This window comes from Falco punctatus, assembly GCF_963210335.1.
Source record: "Falco punctatus genome assembly, chromosome: 7".
NCBI lineage: Eukaryota > Metazoa > Chordata > Aves > Falconiformes > Falconidae > Falco > Falco punctatus.
In genome coordinates this window covers 50,062,370-50,079,655 of record NC_137587.1, presented here as the reverse complement: position 1 = coordinate 50,079,655, position 17,286 = coordinate 50,062,370, and the positions used below count along the sequence as shown (strand labels likewise).

At 48.5% G+C, this 17,286-nt stretch overlaps 1 protein-coding gene across 2 annotated transcripts in view; it reads left to right on the top strand.

Moving 5' to 3' along the window:
• Positions 1–10,078: 10,078 nt before the first annotated feature.
• Positions 10,079–17,286, top strand: part of UBE2Q2 (ubiquitin conjugating enzyme E2 Q2) — a 52,489-nt gene continuing 45,281 nt past the window's right edge. Inside the window, exon 1 of one of the 2 annotated variants that reach the window (XM_080396863.1) lies at positions 10,079–10,545. In XM_080396863.1, the coding sequence (XP_080252989.1) occupies positions 10,360–10,545 (186 nt within the window). In that variant the 5' untranslated portion in view covers positions 10,079–10,359. The remainder of the gene's footprint in view (positions 10,546–17,286) is intronic. The other variant, XM_080396862.1, reaches the window with a different exon arrangement.

Below are 17,286 nucleotides of genomic sequence, written 5' to 3'. Positions count from 1 at the left end.
TGTCCAGCTTACCTTGCCGCCATGAAATCAGCCCCTTCCCTGGGCCTTACCTGTCATGTACAGCTTGGGCCACCCTTGTCCCACCTTGGTGGCCGCTCTTGGCAGCTCTTCGGCACTACGGCAAGGCTCCCTCGGAGATTCCCAGAGGCTCTTAACGTCGTCGTAGCGGCAGGAGGCTTTGGGCCAACCGTGAGGTTATGTTTTCTTCTTCCCCAGATTTTAATTTTTCTTGCTTAAATCCCCTGCTCCCTCTGTATATCGATGCTAAATAACCCCCTTTGCTTAGTGCCGGCAGCCTGCAGACTTAGGGAGCCAGGACACAAACGCAGGGGCTGTGCAGCTACCTGTACTGTTGGGTATACGATGCAACCATGTGCTAACGCAGGGGAGGGGATGATAAAAGATCCTTTAACTCCTTCTCTCCAGCCCTGTTCCTCTCCTCCTGCCCCTGTGGGAAGCTAGTATATACCTGTTCAACTATCCTTTAGTTAGTTTATATGAGATAGGTTCTTCAAGCCAGAAGAATCTTCCTTAGCCAGGTAGGGGAGAAGTTAAGACTCTTGTCTAGAGAAAAAGATCACCCTGGTGAGCGTATTGACATTTTCTGTTCTTGTAGGTGTCACACAGATGCTGTGTTGTTCTGAGGTTGCTCTGTGTTGTGCCTGGAGCTAAAGTGTGTGCAAGCCAGGTCTAGATTTAACGGGTGTAAAAGAGGATCCTAATAGACATCAGCTGCATCTGAGACACTCACTCTGGTGTTTAGTCCTTTTAAGTCTCACTTCAGAAATCTGTTCTCTGAGTCTCCCACTTTGCTCTGATTTTTGATAATTCTCTGCCAAGATCATAGTTGCAGTGTTCTATTTATCAAGGAGCTTTCCTTTATGGAATGATACTGCCAAACACCACTGAACTTCGTGCTGACCTTGCTCTTAACTGCATCTTGAACTTGTTAGCCTGTTTAAAATTCATAGAAATGTGGAGTAAAGTATTATGTTCCACAAATTTTCTAAAAATCAGTGGCTGACTGGAGGAAAGGAAGTGTTCCCCTTTTGAAAATATTGGTAAGACCCCTAGTCTTACCCTGTCCACAAATCAGAGCTCATCTGAGCACATATAGAATATACTGGACAAAAAGATGGACTCTTATCTATAAAAACATTTTCTTAAATAAACAGATTGAAGTAAAGAATACAATACCAGGCAGAACAGATTCTGAAACCAGCCACAGCATCTGCTCTGTCTCCCCTAGCCAAAACAAGTGGTGAATGTAGGTGGTGGGAATATGGAGAATCCTGTGGAAAGTAAGAAGTGTAAAAACATGGGATGGAATTGGGAAAGGGCAAGGCGATTTATAATATGAGATCAAGTAAGATGCAGTCTGATGGTGGGATAAAAAAGTAATCCATAGGAAACCAGGATTCACTAGGTTTGTGGCTTATAGATCAAAGAGTTCGGGGGGGTTTACCATTTCTCTGCGCTTCTTGAAATTATTTCCTTGTTCTCATTATTATTCAAAATGCCTTTCTGTGTCATCTGATAATTTCATCAATGATAGTTTCTTCTAGATCACTATGAAAATCTTGATCTCAACTCTAACGCAGTACTACCACAATCCTTTTTAAACACACTAAGTACCTTTCCCTGCTCAGTAATTTCCTGGTTTTGTTCCTGGTTCACAGTTCTTAAGCCAGTTCTCAAGCTATGTGGGTTCTGTTAAGTCGCAAGAGACATGAATTAATGTTATATTCAGACTTTTGTGATTCACTCTTTCAAATGTTTGTTTAAAGTGGAGTATGTTGATTCTGCTACTTCCCTTTTACTCACTGACCTTGTAAATCTATAAGAGGTTCCCTTCCTTATAAACTCCAGGGCAAATATAACTGCTTGTGAGTCTGTTACCCTTCATCTGTTTTATTGGCTTTTCGTGCTTAGAATGTGTTTCTAGTAGGAAAAGTGACAGGTTTACAGAATGGTAATTGTTGGGATCATTCTTTTCTGATGTTTGGTCTTGCATTTGATTCTCTGAGACTGCTGTTTCCTGTGGCTTTTTCTCAGGCAACTCTTCATACTTCAAGTCATCTCTATAACGGAAAAAAGTCTTTTCTATCCTTCTTTCACTCATAAAGGTACATGGGTTAGTTTTACAGATGTACTTCACCATGGTTTTTTTTTCAGTGCTGTATCTACCAAACTCGATGTTGTGGTTTTGGTATTTAAAAGTTACCAGATGCAGAGTATGTAAAAAATCCCATACCAGAGCTTGGTAGATCTTGAATTGTGGTGTATGGACTCCTGTGACCTCCAAATCAGAGAATGATTGAAAATCACTGATCTAGCTCACCAATATTTTAATTCCCGTGAGTACAGTGTGATCTTGGTAAGGCATAGCCCATCCTGTTGTTGAGACAGTGAGAAAAAGCTGTTTATTATGTGCAGTAGGGAGCAACTTAAGACCTGGGATTAATTGATTCCCATAAAAATTTAAGCATCATCTCAAATGGATATGCCATCTCTCATGCTGCTTCTCCAGGGACTGTGGGCCCTGAACCTCCTTCCACTCCTCTGCTCCATGTCCCCTGTGAGCATTCTTGGCACAGAGGGGTGGACACCACCCAAAGCATGGGCTCCAACAGCACTCTGCCTGCTCCCCTTGTGCGAGGAGGGCGTTGGGGGAGGACGGGACGTGGCTAGGCACAGCGAAGCTGTGACTGTTTCAGCCTACACAAGGCTGTGGATGGGGCCGCTGCAGAACTGGCCCCAGACTCAAGGTGCCTTTCCTCTTTGCGGACAGCTGGGCTCTCTTGACAAACAGTATAAGCAGGACAAACACCAGCACTGACAACAGCTTGCTGTGTAACTTTGATTTTGTCTCTTCCAAGTCTGGCTCAGACGTGCGGTTAGCTGAGTTACTGCAGTGCTGGGCTGCAGTTGGGTCCTAAGGCTGGCTGTACACCTGGCTCTGCAATGGCACTGCCTTCAAGATGTGTCTGACTTTCCCCACCTACAAAATGAGGCTGCATCCTATGCCTGGTTTGCTGTGACACTGACAGGATTAGTGCTTGTGCAGCACTTCAGGCATTCTGTTGAGGGTTTGAACAGGAGAGTACTGCCACAGGCACCGCTTTGTTCCCCAAAACCTAAACTTACCTACAAAAAGTAGTAAGAGTAAATGAGAAGCCCTGGCTGGTGTGGTTGCTGAGATGCATTTGATTTGTGTTTTCCAGGCTAAGTGACGCAGTGGTGTCTGGCTGTGCTTGCAGAATCTGAAACAATAACTCTGACCTGCCCGGCTCATCTCAGTGCCTGCCACATCAGATGCCCTGAGCTGATACTGTAATACAGACAAAGTTAACTATTTTGCTGCCTATAAAAAGAAGAAAAAAGAAGGGGGATGAAGGACCTGCATATTTAGCTGTGACTAATATTGTATCTCAGCACTGTGAGTACTTGATCTGGGGATTTGCCCATTTCCCTGCCTCCCCCTCCAGCCAGAAATGTATTTAGCAGGACTGAGCTAAATCTACATCCCTTTTAAGCCTCTGTGATGGCAGGGGACAATAAGCTTGCTGAGCCCTATAACGCTTATGACTCTGCATGGATGCCAAGGAAGGGGTGCAAGTCCTAGGGTGTCCAGGGAAAGTGCGTTATCATACCCTGAATAGTGCTCCACACAGCTGCCTCTTCCCTCACCCAGCTGGCTTTGGGAAAATGTTGTCATGATTTCCTTTTTTGTCTGGCTTGTTCTGTTATTTCATTAAACAGCGTACCTCACATATGGCTGCATACTTCCTCATTGCTTTCATAGCTGTGCTTTTCTTCTGTTTTTAAGAATCTATGGAGCCATAAAGGAGAACACCAGGCATATTCCCTGACTGTGCATTTTAAAGTATGCTCAAGGAGTTTCATTTATGATGTTTGTACAGTGGATTCTAACCCTCATCTGCAGCACTGCAAGACTGTGATTAACATGGCTTTGCTTTCCAGTAGCACCTTTCTGGTAATAAATTTATTTCCCAAAACTTTCATATGGAACAAAAACATATCATTAACCTTGCTTGCAGACACTATTCAGCTTTTGACCGTTCTGAAATATGCACTGCTCAGTAATATATGTAAATATAACCAGAACTACAAACCCACAAACAGTGATGAAATCTTTACCAAAAGATTATTGCTGTCTCCTGTATAGGATTGCCAACACTCTTCAGTGGCTGAGCAAAAACACTCTAAAGAAGGGACCTATTTGACTCAGTTGCTGACAGAGGATGGACTCAGAAGAATTGTAACTGAAAACTCCTCTCTGACCACCCCCCCACCCCCCCCAGTGTTAAAGTTACAGCCATAGTATTTGAGTGCTTGCAGACAACTCCTTGACCCCTGTCCCTTCTGGGCAACAGTATCGCTATCTGTCCAAAACTGCTCTAGAATAGGTTTTGAAATTACATTTCTTAACGGTTAAAGCCTTTAAAAATAAAATAGGTATTTGAGGGACTGAGCAATCCCATGTCCACTGCATGCCATGCTTCTTGAAACTGCATTGTCCAACCATTTTGTCAGCTTTTATGCACGGATGCATGATTTCCTAAAATGCTTTGAAAGTGACTTTGTTACTGAAGTGATGACGACTTTGATGCTGTGAGCTCAGAAGCTGATGTGAAGGCCTGGCTTTGGTGAACAAGACAGCTTGGGTTGTATATAGGAAAAGCAGGATCCCCCTCAATCTTTCTGCCTTTGCCCCAGGCTTTCAGGTAAGGTTCCCGTCATATCCTTCTCTTTATGGGTGTCGGGTATTATTTGTCTTTTCTAGTCTCAGGTTCTGCTGCTACCTGTGAAAAAGGTTGTCTGTTCTACCTCAGGATCAGCTATTATCAAACTGCATCATCCATCTCTAAAACCAATTTACACTTCCTCCCATCTCATAAACTTTATTCTTTTCTTTCTCCTTCTGCCGAGGTTCAGGGTTACAGAAGATCTGGACCTTCCTTATTTCTGAACTGGCAGTTCCCTCTTTGGTGCCTGCCATTTCTCAGGAAGGTGACATCAGAATTAAACAGAAAGACCCCTTCTAAGGGCTAGGCTGTAAATGAGAGGTGAGCTCAAAACCGAAACTCATAAACTATTCTCAGGGAAACAAATCAATCCTCTGCTAGGCACAAACGCTCAACTGAACGTGCGGGAGCTTCACTCAGGGGTAAAGCTGGAAATACAGGAGGCCTGGAAAAGGCATTCACTGGAAGAAAAGGACTAATACAAACTGTAATTCATTTGTGCTCTAGAACATTCTTTCTTTAAGCCCCAAAGAACTCTTGCTTTCTTAAGCCAATGTGGTACCTCAGTTCTGGGCTCTTCACACAGAGCTGATCCACACACAGAGCTGAGATGTTTGTGTATTGTGTGGCTGCACCGGGTGGTGGGGGGTGGGGGTGGGGGTGGGGGGGGGTGGGGGGTGGTAATCCACGAACCTAGCAGACCCCTTAACACATAGCACAACTTTTTATACACTTTGAACAAGTGTTTACAATTCGGTTTAGTCACACCTAATTCTCACTGGTTCTTACAAGCCTCATCTCTATCCAAAGGTACAGCTTCACCCCCCATGTTCATAGGGGGGGTTCTTTCCTCCAGGGTGGATCTTTTAGTGTGCTGATTAGGGTAGTTCACATATAGTTCTAGTAATTTTCTGTTTAGTCTTATTAACCATTTGTTTCTCCTTGACCTTATCTTGTTGTGCCCCAGCTGGACATATTTACAGTGCCTGTTCCTTTTCCCAAGGCTGTGTTTTGTTAACTGTTTGTAACAGTTTTTCAAATTCTTTCTTGGTTTTCACTATAGATATTTACTTTCCCCTCCTCTCTCTTTTTCTTTTTGAAATAAATAATTCCTATATCACATCCATCCCACATCTTTGTTTATTTCTTTCTTAATGGCTCCTCCTGGACACATCTTTCCTTTCGTTCCCTTCGCCCTTTGCTGATGGCTTTCTGTCTCACCAGGGATGTGTCTAGCTGATATGTTGGAGGCAGCACTGGCAGTAAATGCTAATGGAAGAGAAAATTTTGGTGTGAACTGTTTGCCTCTTTTTCTTGCCAGTTCTACCCAAGAAAGCAATGAGGAATCAGCTGGTTTTTTCTGAGAGTTTCAGTTAAGAACTCTTACAAAACTTGTAAGTTTTCATATTTATATGAAAGGAAGGGAAAAGAAACAAAGAAGGTTATGAGGGTATGTTGTCTTCCTAACAGAGAAGTCTGGCCAGAGTTCAGATCCCTGGAAGAGAAAATCTAGCTGTATCATAGATAAAGAGAGGTTCCCATGATATTGAAGGTGAACATGCAGGAAGAAAGGTAGAAACCCCCAGTGCTTACAGGCAATAGAGAAGAAGGGACTTAAAGAGCATCTGTAATTACTAGAATCTGATACAGTGCTCCTGAGGGTCTTTGCCAGGATTAATTTCCTCTATTACCCAGAGTCGTCAGGTCTTTCCCTCTGTGCATTCATTTTGGTCTTTGGGACTGTCAGGAATTTCTGAGTCACCTTGTGACCAACCTGAGATTCATGGCAAGTCCCTGAAGGAAGAAAAAGGAATGAGTCAGACATAAAGAGCAACTCTTTACACCTCTGAAGCAGCCTCTGTATTCCAGAGAGCAAGGCAGCCCCAATGTGTTCTCAAGGTCTTATCACAGGAATGAACTCACAGGCGATGTTGCAGCTTGCACAATGCCTACTGAATACAGAGAAGTGCAACAGGATTTAGAGGAGTGGTAGCTGTGCAGTTGCATGTTGCTTCTTGAAGCCTGCAAAAGAGGCAGACTGAAAAAAGGAGGACCCAGGAAACTACAGGCTGGTCAGCCTCACTTCCATCCCTGGAAATGTGATGGAACAGCTCATCCTGGAGGTCATCTTGAAGCATGTGGAGGAAAAGAAGGTAATCAGGAATGGTCAACATGGATTCACCAAGGGGAAATCATGCCTGACCAACCAGATAGCCTTCCATGATGGAATGACTGGCTCAGTGGACAAGGGGAGAGCAGTGGATGTTGTCTGCCTTGACCTCAGCAAGGCTTTTGACACTGTCACCAGTAACATCCTCCTACATAAAAAAAACTTGAGAAGCATGGACTACGTGGGAGGACAGTGAGGTGGATTGAGAACTGGCTGAATGGCAGAGCCGGGCTCCCCAGGGGTCAGTGCTGGGTCCAGTCCTGTTCAACTTATCCACCAGTGACCTGGATGAAGGGACAGGGCGCGCCCTCAGCAAGTTTGGGGATGATACAAAGCCGGGAGGGGTGGCTGACTGGTGAAGGCCACGCTGCCCTTCAGCGAGACCTGGGCAGGCTGGAGAGCTGGCAGGGAGGGACCTCATGGAGGTCAACCAAGGGAAGTGTCGGGTCCTGCCCCTGGGGAGGCACAAGCCCGCGTACCAGCCCAGGCCGGGGCTGACCTGCTGGGGGGCAGCTCTGCGGGGAAGGACCTGGGAGTGCTGGTGGGCAGCAAGTTGCCCGTGGGCCAGCCCAGCGTGCCCACGTGGCCAGGAAGGCTAGTGGGATCCTGGGGGGCATGAGAAGGAGCGTGGCCAGCAGGTGGAGGGAGGAGATCCTGCTCTCTGCCCTGGCGAGGCCGCATCTGGAGCGCTGTGTCCAGTTGTGGACTCCCCAGTTTGAGAGACTGGGAACTGCTGGAGAGGGTCCAGGGGAGGCTGTGAAGATGATGAGGGAATGGAGCATCTCCCTGATGAGGAAGGGCTGAGGCAGCCGGGCCTGCCCAGCCTGGAGAAGGCTGAGAGGGATCTTACCGACGTCTACAAGTATCTTCAGGGCAAGAGTCACGCGGCTGGGGCCAGGCTCTTGGCTGTGGTGCCCAGCGGCAGGGCAGGGGGCAGCGGGCACAAACTGGGACACAGGCAGCTCCATCTGAACGTGAGGAAGAACTTTGTTAGTCTGAGGGTGACAGAGCCCTGGCACGGGCTGCCTGGAGAGGTCGTGGTGTCTCCTTCTCTGGAGACATTCAAACCTGCCTGGACATGACCCTGCTGTAGCAGGGGGTTGGGCTGGGTGACCTCCAGGGGTGCCTTCTGACCCCAACCAGCCTGTGATTCTATGAAGGAGCTGGGGAAAGCACTAGGCCAGACTTGAACAATATATGGCTTGCAGGACACAGCTGGCCAGTTAAGCAACTTTTTTGGCCTGCCAGAGGGTCAGGAGACACCATTTGGTTCACTGGGTGCCTTAGAGAGGTTCTCATGCCTCCTGCCAGCTTGCCAGCCAGTGTAGGCCTGGCATCCCACCAGGCAGCACATATGCACCTCTCAGCAGTGCCGCTGCCAAAATAAATGGGGCGTCACAGTCCATGGAGAGGCAGAGGGGGAAGGCAGATGAGAGGACAAGGAGGATAAAGGACCAGACGTAGTGGTAGAGGCAGTTCTGGTAAGGTATGACGAAAGGTGCAGTTTGGACTTGCTAAGCCTACCCGCCTATCTGCTACAGTGAGGTGTTTGAGGCCAAAATCCTATCATATGAGGGAAATAAGGCTGAGTCACCAAATTCATTCCTCTGCTGTCTCATGCATGGTGTCATGTAATGCTTGACAAAGTCTGTTCTGTTTAGTTTTGTCTCTTGTGTTCCCAGTGAAAGACTCTTCCACATTCTCCTTTTCTAACAGGTAGTCGTAATTTTCTGCTGTTTATTTATAGCTAATTTGCCCTTACACTTAAATCTTATCTCTCAAAGGTCTTCACCCTGCCTGTTGACGCAATGGCAGACAAGGTTTGTACCCGCTCTGCCCTCACTTCGCAGGCCCTGCAGTCTGAGCCAACAGTTCAGCCCTGCTAGAAAAGCTGAGTTGCACAGTGTGTAACAGGAGCCTTTCAAGTGATCCCTGGGGAAAACAGGTCTTTCAGCTCAGTGGACTTTCTGGTATCTTTCATTCAGAGTATTTAAACCAGTGTCAATCCTTCCTGGCTTCTTTTGTAGCAACGTGCGTTCTTTGCAGCTCTGTTTGCCGGAAGAACAGGAGATTTCAAGCCCACAAATCAGTAAGACTTCCATATGTTTGGAGTTGGGTATGTGCGTAACTGTTTTTCTGGATGAAGATTAGAGTTCTCACCACTTGACAAGATTCAGCTTGTGGTTTGTGAAGTGCTGCCAGTTCCTCTGAAATTAAAGGTTTATATAAAATATCAATGAAAAAAAAAAAAAAGGCGATTCCTTATTCCAGGTTTGCGCGTGTGCATGTGCATACTGCATTAGTTGAAAGCTGGTTAGGAAACAAGAAGGATGCTGTGCATCAGTATTACTTGTATCACAGCAATTTCTTTATGCCATGGAGAGCTGATCCTGGCTCCCTAAGAGCTGTCAGCTGCCTATAGCCCAAACCAAGATGGAAAGGGACAAATAAAGGCACAGAGGTGATTTTCCCAGCGCCGGGGAGTGATAGAAATGGAGGCGGCATCTCTTGATCCCTGAACGCAGCGAGTATTCACTTTACTGGGCTTTCATACTTCGCGGTGCTTTTTCTGGGGGCACCGCGTTGTACGAACAGCTCCAGAGGAACGTACGTGCAACCCCGGCGTTTTTCCCGGCCGCTGCGTTGCCGCCCGCCAGCCCGCAGAGACCGGCCCGGGCTGCGCTCGCACTGACCGGTCCAGGCGGGGCAGGAGCCGCCGGCTGGTGCTGGCTGACCGAGGAGCACTGAGGGCTGGCGGGGCGCCGGCGTGGCCAGTGCACACCCAGCCCGCAGCTTTCTCCCGGCGCGATGCGAGCGCGGTACGGCCGCAGCCCGGGTGCCCTCCCGCGGGGCCGAAGCCGGGGCGGAGCCGGCGCGGGTGAGCGGCGGCGGCGGCGGGCAGGGGGCGACGGGCGGCTGGTGACGGGCCGGGGGCGGGGGCTGGGGGTGGCGAGCCGGTGGTGGTGGCGGGCCGGGGACCGGGGCCGGCGCTGGCCGGGAGCGGTGGGGCGGGCGCGGGGAGGCGGGCGGCTGCCCCGGGGGAGGGGCAGAGGGCCGGCCCGGTCCTCCTGCGTGTCCCGGGAGCGGGGCCGGCCTAGCGGGAGGAGGGCAGGGCGAGGGCGGGGCGGCTGGCGGGCCTGGCCCAGCCCGCCGGGGAGGAAGGGGAAGGGAAGGGGGAGCGGGCTGCGCTGTTGCCCTTTCAAGCGGGCGAGCGGGCGCAGCAGGCCGGTACAAAGGGAGCCGCCGCCGCGCTCGCCGTCTCCCCGCCGGCTGGGGCTGCCCCGGCCCCCCACCCTCCCGCCATCTTCCGCCCCGCAGGCGCGGCCGGGGCCAGGGTCGGGCCGGGCTGGGCTGAGGCGGAGGGAGGCGGCGGCAGCGCGGGCGAGGCGGCGCAGGCCCGGGCCCGGAGATGAGGCCAGGATGTCGGTGTCAGGGCTCAAGGCCGAGCTGAAGTTCCTCGAGTCCATCTTCGACAAGGACCACGAGCGCTTCCGCATCGTCTCCTGGAAGCTGGACGAGCTCCACTGCCAGTTCGTGCTGCTGCCGCCGCCGCCGGGCTCCGGCCCGCAGCCGCCGCCGCCGCTCACCATCCACTGCAACATCACGGTGCGGGGGCCGAGCGGGCCGGGGGCGGCGGGGGAGGGCCGGGGCATGGCCCGCCCTCGCCATTGTCTGCGGGGCGCGGGGAGGGGGCGCAGCCCCGCCGCGGGGGTGACTCAGCACCGGGGGGCCCGGGGCCTCCGCCCACCGCGGGGCCGGGCCGGGGGGCCGCCGAGGCGCCTGGGCCCGCTTCCCCCAGAGGCGCCGCGGCTCCTCCCCGCCGCGAAAGTTAGGGAGCGGGCGCCCCCCGGCCGCCGCTCCCCGCCGGGGTGGGGGCCCGGCAGCCTCCCCGGGGCCGGCGGCGGGCGCGGGGGAAGGACGCGGGCGCCGCGGGGCCGGGAGCCGGAACAAAGGGCGGCTGGGCCCGGAGCGAGCGGGCGGCCGGTCCGCGGGGCCGCGCCCGGGGCAGCGGGAGGGCGGCGGGGGCAGCGGAGGCGCCCCGCCCGCCCCTGCGGCGCCTCGGCGGGGCACGGGCAGCGCCGGCCCGCCTGCCCGAGCGGCGGGGGCCCGGGGGCCGGCGCGTTGCCGAGTGCGCCGCGGCCTGCAGCCGCACGGCGGCCGGGGTGGCGGCCGGGCCACGGGGCTCGGCGCGGCGGGGGGGGGACCAGTCGCCCTGCCTTCCGCGGCGGCGTGTGGGGCTGGGACCGCGCCGCTGGCCCCCGCCGGGCGCTTCCCGGGGCTCGGCGGCGACCAGGGGGGCTGCGGGGCTCGGGGCGCCGCCTCAGCGGAGGGGCTCCCGCCGGCGGGTGTGCGCGTCCCGGCGCCGTGCGGCGGGTCCCCCGTGAGTTCGCCGGGGCTGGCTTGTGCGGGGGGGGAGCAGCGTGAACTCGGCGGCGCTGCGTGCCGTGGCGAGCCCCGCTGGGTGCCTGGGAGTTCAGGGCCTGAGCTTGCCCGGGGGTCTGCGCGGCTGGTGCGCGGCCGCGGTGCGGGTTTGCTGGGCTGGCTGTGGGTGCAGGTGAGTCCAGACGCCTTGTCAAGGTTCAGCGCGAGAGTAGAGCACTGACAGTGTCTGACTGGGTGAAGACAGGGATCGTGTGTGATTCACTGGGTGAAGCTCAGTGCTCCAGGGTGTGAGGAAGGCCTTTTTTTTTTTTTCTTTTTTTCTTTTTCCTTTAAAAGGGTGAACGTTTCAGACAGATATGGTGGAGGTAGAAATGTGTAGAAGTGTAAATACTGGAGTACTGAAAGGTGAAAATGTGCACCCGAACCTAATAATCTTGGTCAGATCCTTACTTTGTAACTTACAAAGTTACACACTTACAAAGTGACTGTAAAATTGAAGGACACTCTCGGGTCTCACAGTCGGTTGGTATGAGAAGCCAGTTTTGTGGTCATGGGACAGGTGTTTGCTTTACCTGACACTTGTATAGACTTGTCAGATATAAGATGTTTCTGGGGTAAAATAAGCAAGATGCTTTGGTGTTCTGGTTTTTGGATGTGACTGTTCCGAGGATGGATTGTGTGACTTCCTTTGAACAATTTTTTTATTCGGTAGAGAGGATTTCGTTGCTGAGAAGTCTGGCTGTTTCTTTCCTCACAACATGATCTGTTTCCTAAGTCTCTAAAGAGTAAAATAAAAGGTCTGATGATTGTGCATCTTCAGTTGCCGGTTGAATTTGATGGATTATTTCTTCTTTGCCAAGTAGTAAGCTTTTGGTGCCTTGGATTTTTGTGCTGTGGTGTCTGCCTACTTCTGAGGCTGCTTTGAAAGTAGCTAAGACAAATAGTCATTCTCTGCTAAGTTGCAAATAAATACAGCCGCTTGCTTGTAGGCCGTTGGTTGATGTGTGTCTGAGCAAGCAAGAAACAAGCTTAGCTCAGTCTTGGTGTCTTTATGTATTGAGGAGGAAACAGTGTCTGCAATCTGCTATTACTGTCACTTGCCCTAAAGGTCAAGAGGTCTTTCGCATACTATTGGAACCGTGGCAAAGAACAGGGAAAGAGTAGTTTCAAACCTTAGAGCCGAGACTTCTGCTGTGGGAGAAGGATGTGTCTGAGCTTCTTGAAACTTGTTTCACAGTTGTCTGCAAGCAGCTTGGTGCTTCCCAGTATTGACTAACTTTTGGCTCTTTGAGGTAAATGGCTGTTTGCCCTGTCTGTTAAAAATAAATGGGAGAGGGCAACCTGAGATACAGAGGTGGCTCTCTTGAAACAAGTGGGCAGCAGATGATGGGGCCAAAAAGAGAAAGCTGACCTTTTGACTTCTGTCCTTAGATTTTTGACACAGGTGTTAGAAACTCTGTGTGACAAAAGTGGTATTCCCCGCCCTGCCCCCCCCCCCCCCCCCCCAATTGAGTCTCTTGGCTCCCACTCCTAATTGCCTCCAGGTTTTTTTTTCTGTAGGTACTGTAAACTAGAAAAGCATAAGTCTTGTTTACTGCGTTTCAGTGGATCTGCAGGTACTGTGAAAACTTCAAATGGCAGTAGTAGCATGAAAAAGCTGGTTAAGGCTGCAAAGTTCTTGGTAAATATGTTTTCTTGGGGAGACTCACCTTCTGCGTCAGAAGCTGCTATCTTAGTGCTCTGGATTTGCAGTGCAGATACATAACTTTAGCTGTTTGCTTCTTCTAACCAGCTTAACCCCTACAATACTGATCAAGCCACAGTATTTCACTTACTCAACAAAAGCTGGCCGTAAATTCTGCATCTGGATGCTCAAGAATCCTGTTAAGGGGAAGAGTAAGCACAAAGCTCAATAATCACTTTTTTCTTTGTTCCGTTTGGGTATCTCAGTGTTTTAACTAAAATGAAAGCTGTCTAGCATTGTATACAGATGCTGAATTTACTGGATGGAGAAAAACCTGGTGGGGAAGTAAGCTTCCAGTAGCTTCTGCACAAAGTCTGAAAAGAGACCTGATCACCAAGTTGTTCTGATCTTCACAGTGGATCTCTTTCTTTTCTCTGGTCTGGAGAGATAAGGCAAAGGAAAGGGGAAATGTCCTCCCGGAGAGGTGAGGGAGAATGTCTGCTTAGGAGCTGCATGGATCTCCACAAGCTTCCTAGACCAAGTTCTACAGTTTGATTAGAAGCCTGCTCTGGAATTTCTCACTGAGTTGATTTTCTGATTGTCTGCAGTATGAGTTTGTAGACCTGTCAAAGTCAGGCATTTGCTGCAGCATCCTAGGAGTAGCGTACCTGTGATACTGAGCAATGCTTGGAATTAAAGCAAGCTATACTTCATTCAATAGCTTCTCTGTTTCATAAAGTGACAGGCAAACTTTGTCCAAGTCTGTCTGTCCTAACTGCTGGTAGTGACCCATATTGGAACTTAAATGGTTAATCAGTTTATTTTAAACAAGGCGCTTCAGGGTGGAGTCACCCCTGTCAGAAACACTGCTGCTTATCCTGAGAACTGTCTAATTATTGAACTTGTTCAGGCTGTGTACCTTCACATTCCCATTTGTTATGCCAACAGCAGTGTCTCCGTTCTGGAGTTTTATTCTGGTTTCCTTTTTATGTAACAGCAGCATTCCTATTAATCAAGTTCAATAAACTGGTGTCCTTCACAAATTATATGTATTTATCCTGGTCCTGTTCTGCATATTTTTTGAAACAGTATCAAAACAGTGGCCTTAGAGGAGTGTGTTTATTGATCATGACTTTATGTAAGTGCCTTTCAATGCAATCTGTAATTTCACTTTGGTACCTGATTGGACTTATGTCATAGTATACCAAAGGGTGTGTTAGAATTACTCAGTATTTTCCTTGTTGTTGTAAGGAAAAGCACTGATACGGACTGCTATAAAACATCTCATATTTTTTATATGATCTCTTCAGAGAGAAACTGGATATTAATATCTCTCCACCCATACACCAAACTACCGTTGAAATTATGTGTCTTCCAGTAGCACTTGCAGGTAGAATGAGGTTTGCGCCAGCTCTGAGTGGGAGCAGATTTTACCTTTTTTTCTGATGTGCAGTGATAATGTTCATACATGAACGATTCAATTCGGGTGATACGGCTGACTCCAGTATACTCTTGCTTCTCTTCTGGAAAGTAGCATCTTCTGCTTTCACTGAAAAATACTCTGCTGCTGAATTGGAGTTAGAAGTTGTTATGAAAGAATTGAAAAGGTTGCTCTCTACAGATAACTGCAATTGATGGTAGAAGGCACTGCTACACCCCACCCCCCCCACCCCCCCAAACCAGAATGGATGAAAGGATATTACCAGTGAAAGCTTTTGACAAGTTGGGTATATACATAAGATCTAAAGATTAAATGCACTCCTAGGTAGTGCCTAGGCAGCCAATAACCTTTTAAAAAGATTTATTTGTACACGGAACTAACCACATAATGAATGAGGTGTTCAGTTCAAACCACAGATATATTTTTTTTTGTTTTTAGATCACTAGACATTCTGTAGTGAGGTTGAGACCTTTGTCTTGCAGCATATGGATACCAGGACTAAATAAAAGCATACACAGCTTTGTCTTGATAATATGTACTTTTCTAACTAGAATTAGATATAGTTGGCATTTTAAAAAAGGCAATCAAGTAGCTGTTATCAAACATGACTTGCGCAATACAAACTGAGAAGCTTAGCCTTGTTTTATTTAGCAAAACAAAATTAAGTAAACAAAAAATACTAGAAGAGTGAGGACTTTAACAACTTTGTATGCCAAGAGTGCAACTGGAAAAAGAACATTGCAAAAAGGGGTAGCAGGAGTCTTTTGTGGCTGGAAGACATAGGACCTTACTTTCTGACACCACAGCTCAGTTGTCCTATGTGTGAAAGGCTGTAAGTGTTAGTGCTGCAGGACCTTGCAGGCAGTTGTTCTGCCCCCTCTATGATTTATGGAGTGCTTCTAAAATGTCCTAGAAAAGCACAGTGGTGGGCTTCAAATATAAATGCTGGCTTATTTTGAGGTTTTAATGTACAGGAAATTGCACCTATTTCAAATGGATTTCTTGTGTGATACTATAATTTCAGAAGTGGGACTGTTGTGGTCCTCAAAAGAGCTCTCCCTGCACTTTGATAATTGGAAAAAGTTTTATAGAAAATCATTATGTTCTTTTTACTTAGCATGCTTCCTCGTGTTAATTGTTCATGAGGTTTTTGTGAAAGATTGAAAGATACTTTTTGATTTTTGTAAGTTTCTTCATATTCACTAATTTTTAAGAGGCTAACAGAGTAGGGCTACTGTGTAACAGGCGTCTGCAGGTATGTGATGGTTGCCTTTGGCTTGTGTTGCCAACGATATTTACTTTGTGTCAAAATTGAAGCACTGGTTGTGGGCCTTACCAGAGACCCTTCAGGCTACAAGAAGGATGACTATGTACTGCTACCTTTGGTTTGGGGATGGATGACAAGGGGTGCTGGAGCTGGGGTGGGGTCTGCTAAGATTTTGGCTTTTCTGTCAAAGCTTTTTATCAATGAAATGAGGAAAAACCAAGGGAGTTATTCTGGAAAATAAGGTTGTACTTTCAAATTTGTTGTGGTGGTATGTCTACAGTGGAAGTTTGTAAAATCAGAAGTTATTAATGGAGTTAATCCAGTATGTTCCTGGAAAAAGAGTAACCTCATTCTGTTAGTCTAGAATAAATCTGCGAGTGTTTTTTCTGTGTTATACCAGGGGATATTGCATATTGATGACACATCGATATCCTCAACATTAATTAAAAATTATGAATGCTAGAAAGAACAAAGTATGGTTGTGTGTCTGTGCACTCTGTAATGCTGCTGTTGCTCGCAGGCCAGCACAGGCTATTTGCCCTGTGAGCTGGCCAAAATTGATTACTGGATTAAGGACCTGGCTGGCGTGTAAAATTTTTCTACTAGGTTATTGTTAGTCTGGATCATTTCCCAGTCTGGTTCGCTGCGTGGCTGCACAAACAGCTGTACCGTCACAACAGAGGGCACAGGAGCGAGCGAGTACTGGGGAAGACTGCTGAAGCCAGCATTGCTGACCGAGCCGCTTGCCAAGCGCTGGCTGAGCCCTCAGCAGCACTTGGGATCACTCCTGTGCAGAATATCCGAGCCAGCATCAGGCTGGTGCCCCTACATGAGTGTCTGGTTTGTTACAGTGACAGCTAAATAGAGATGACTGGACCAGACTAACTGGAGGTTGTTTGTTTACTTCTAAAATCAAATTCCTTTCAGGACAATGGAGGATGCAAAGATGGAGACGGTTCTCTAAATAGTATTATCAGACACACTCACACCACCGCCACCCACCCACCCTCCCCCAAAGAAACCAACCCAACCCAACAAAAACCAACCAAAGAGGGGCAAAACTTATGCATAGGAACAAATGTTTGTAGAAGCTGATTAACAGAAATATTTTAGTTATGCCTCAGTGTGGACTAGTGTTCGGTACTGTCAGCTTGTTTGCCTTTAAGTAGTTTTGAAGGGTTATAAAACCCTGAACTCCTGCCTGAAATTGATTTTTTTAGAATTTTTGTTTTAGACTGTGAATGGTAATATGCTATTTTTAAGAGACACAAGTTTATGGTTTAGTAAGCATTCCACTGTATGTCTTCAGCTGCAGACTCCTTAGAAGTGAAAATGACCTGTCACCAGCTCCTAGAAGACAACTGGAAAGTTAAATGACTCATTATAGTAAGGAGAGGCTGTTTAACATTTAGCTCCTTACATCAGCCTGTCTGTACAGCTGAAGCTAGTATGATCAAAATAGTTCTCAGTTGATCTTTGCTAGAAACAAGCCTACCAGTTAGTGTATGTTTTGCTGATTTCTTGCTTCCAGTCCTAATCTTTAAGGGTGCAATTAAAATAATGACCTTGTGT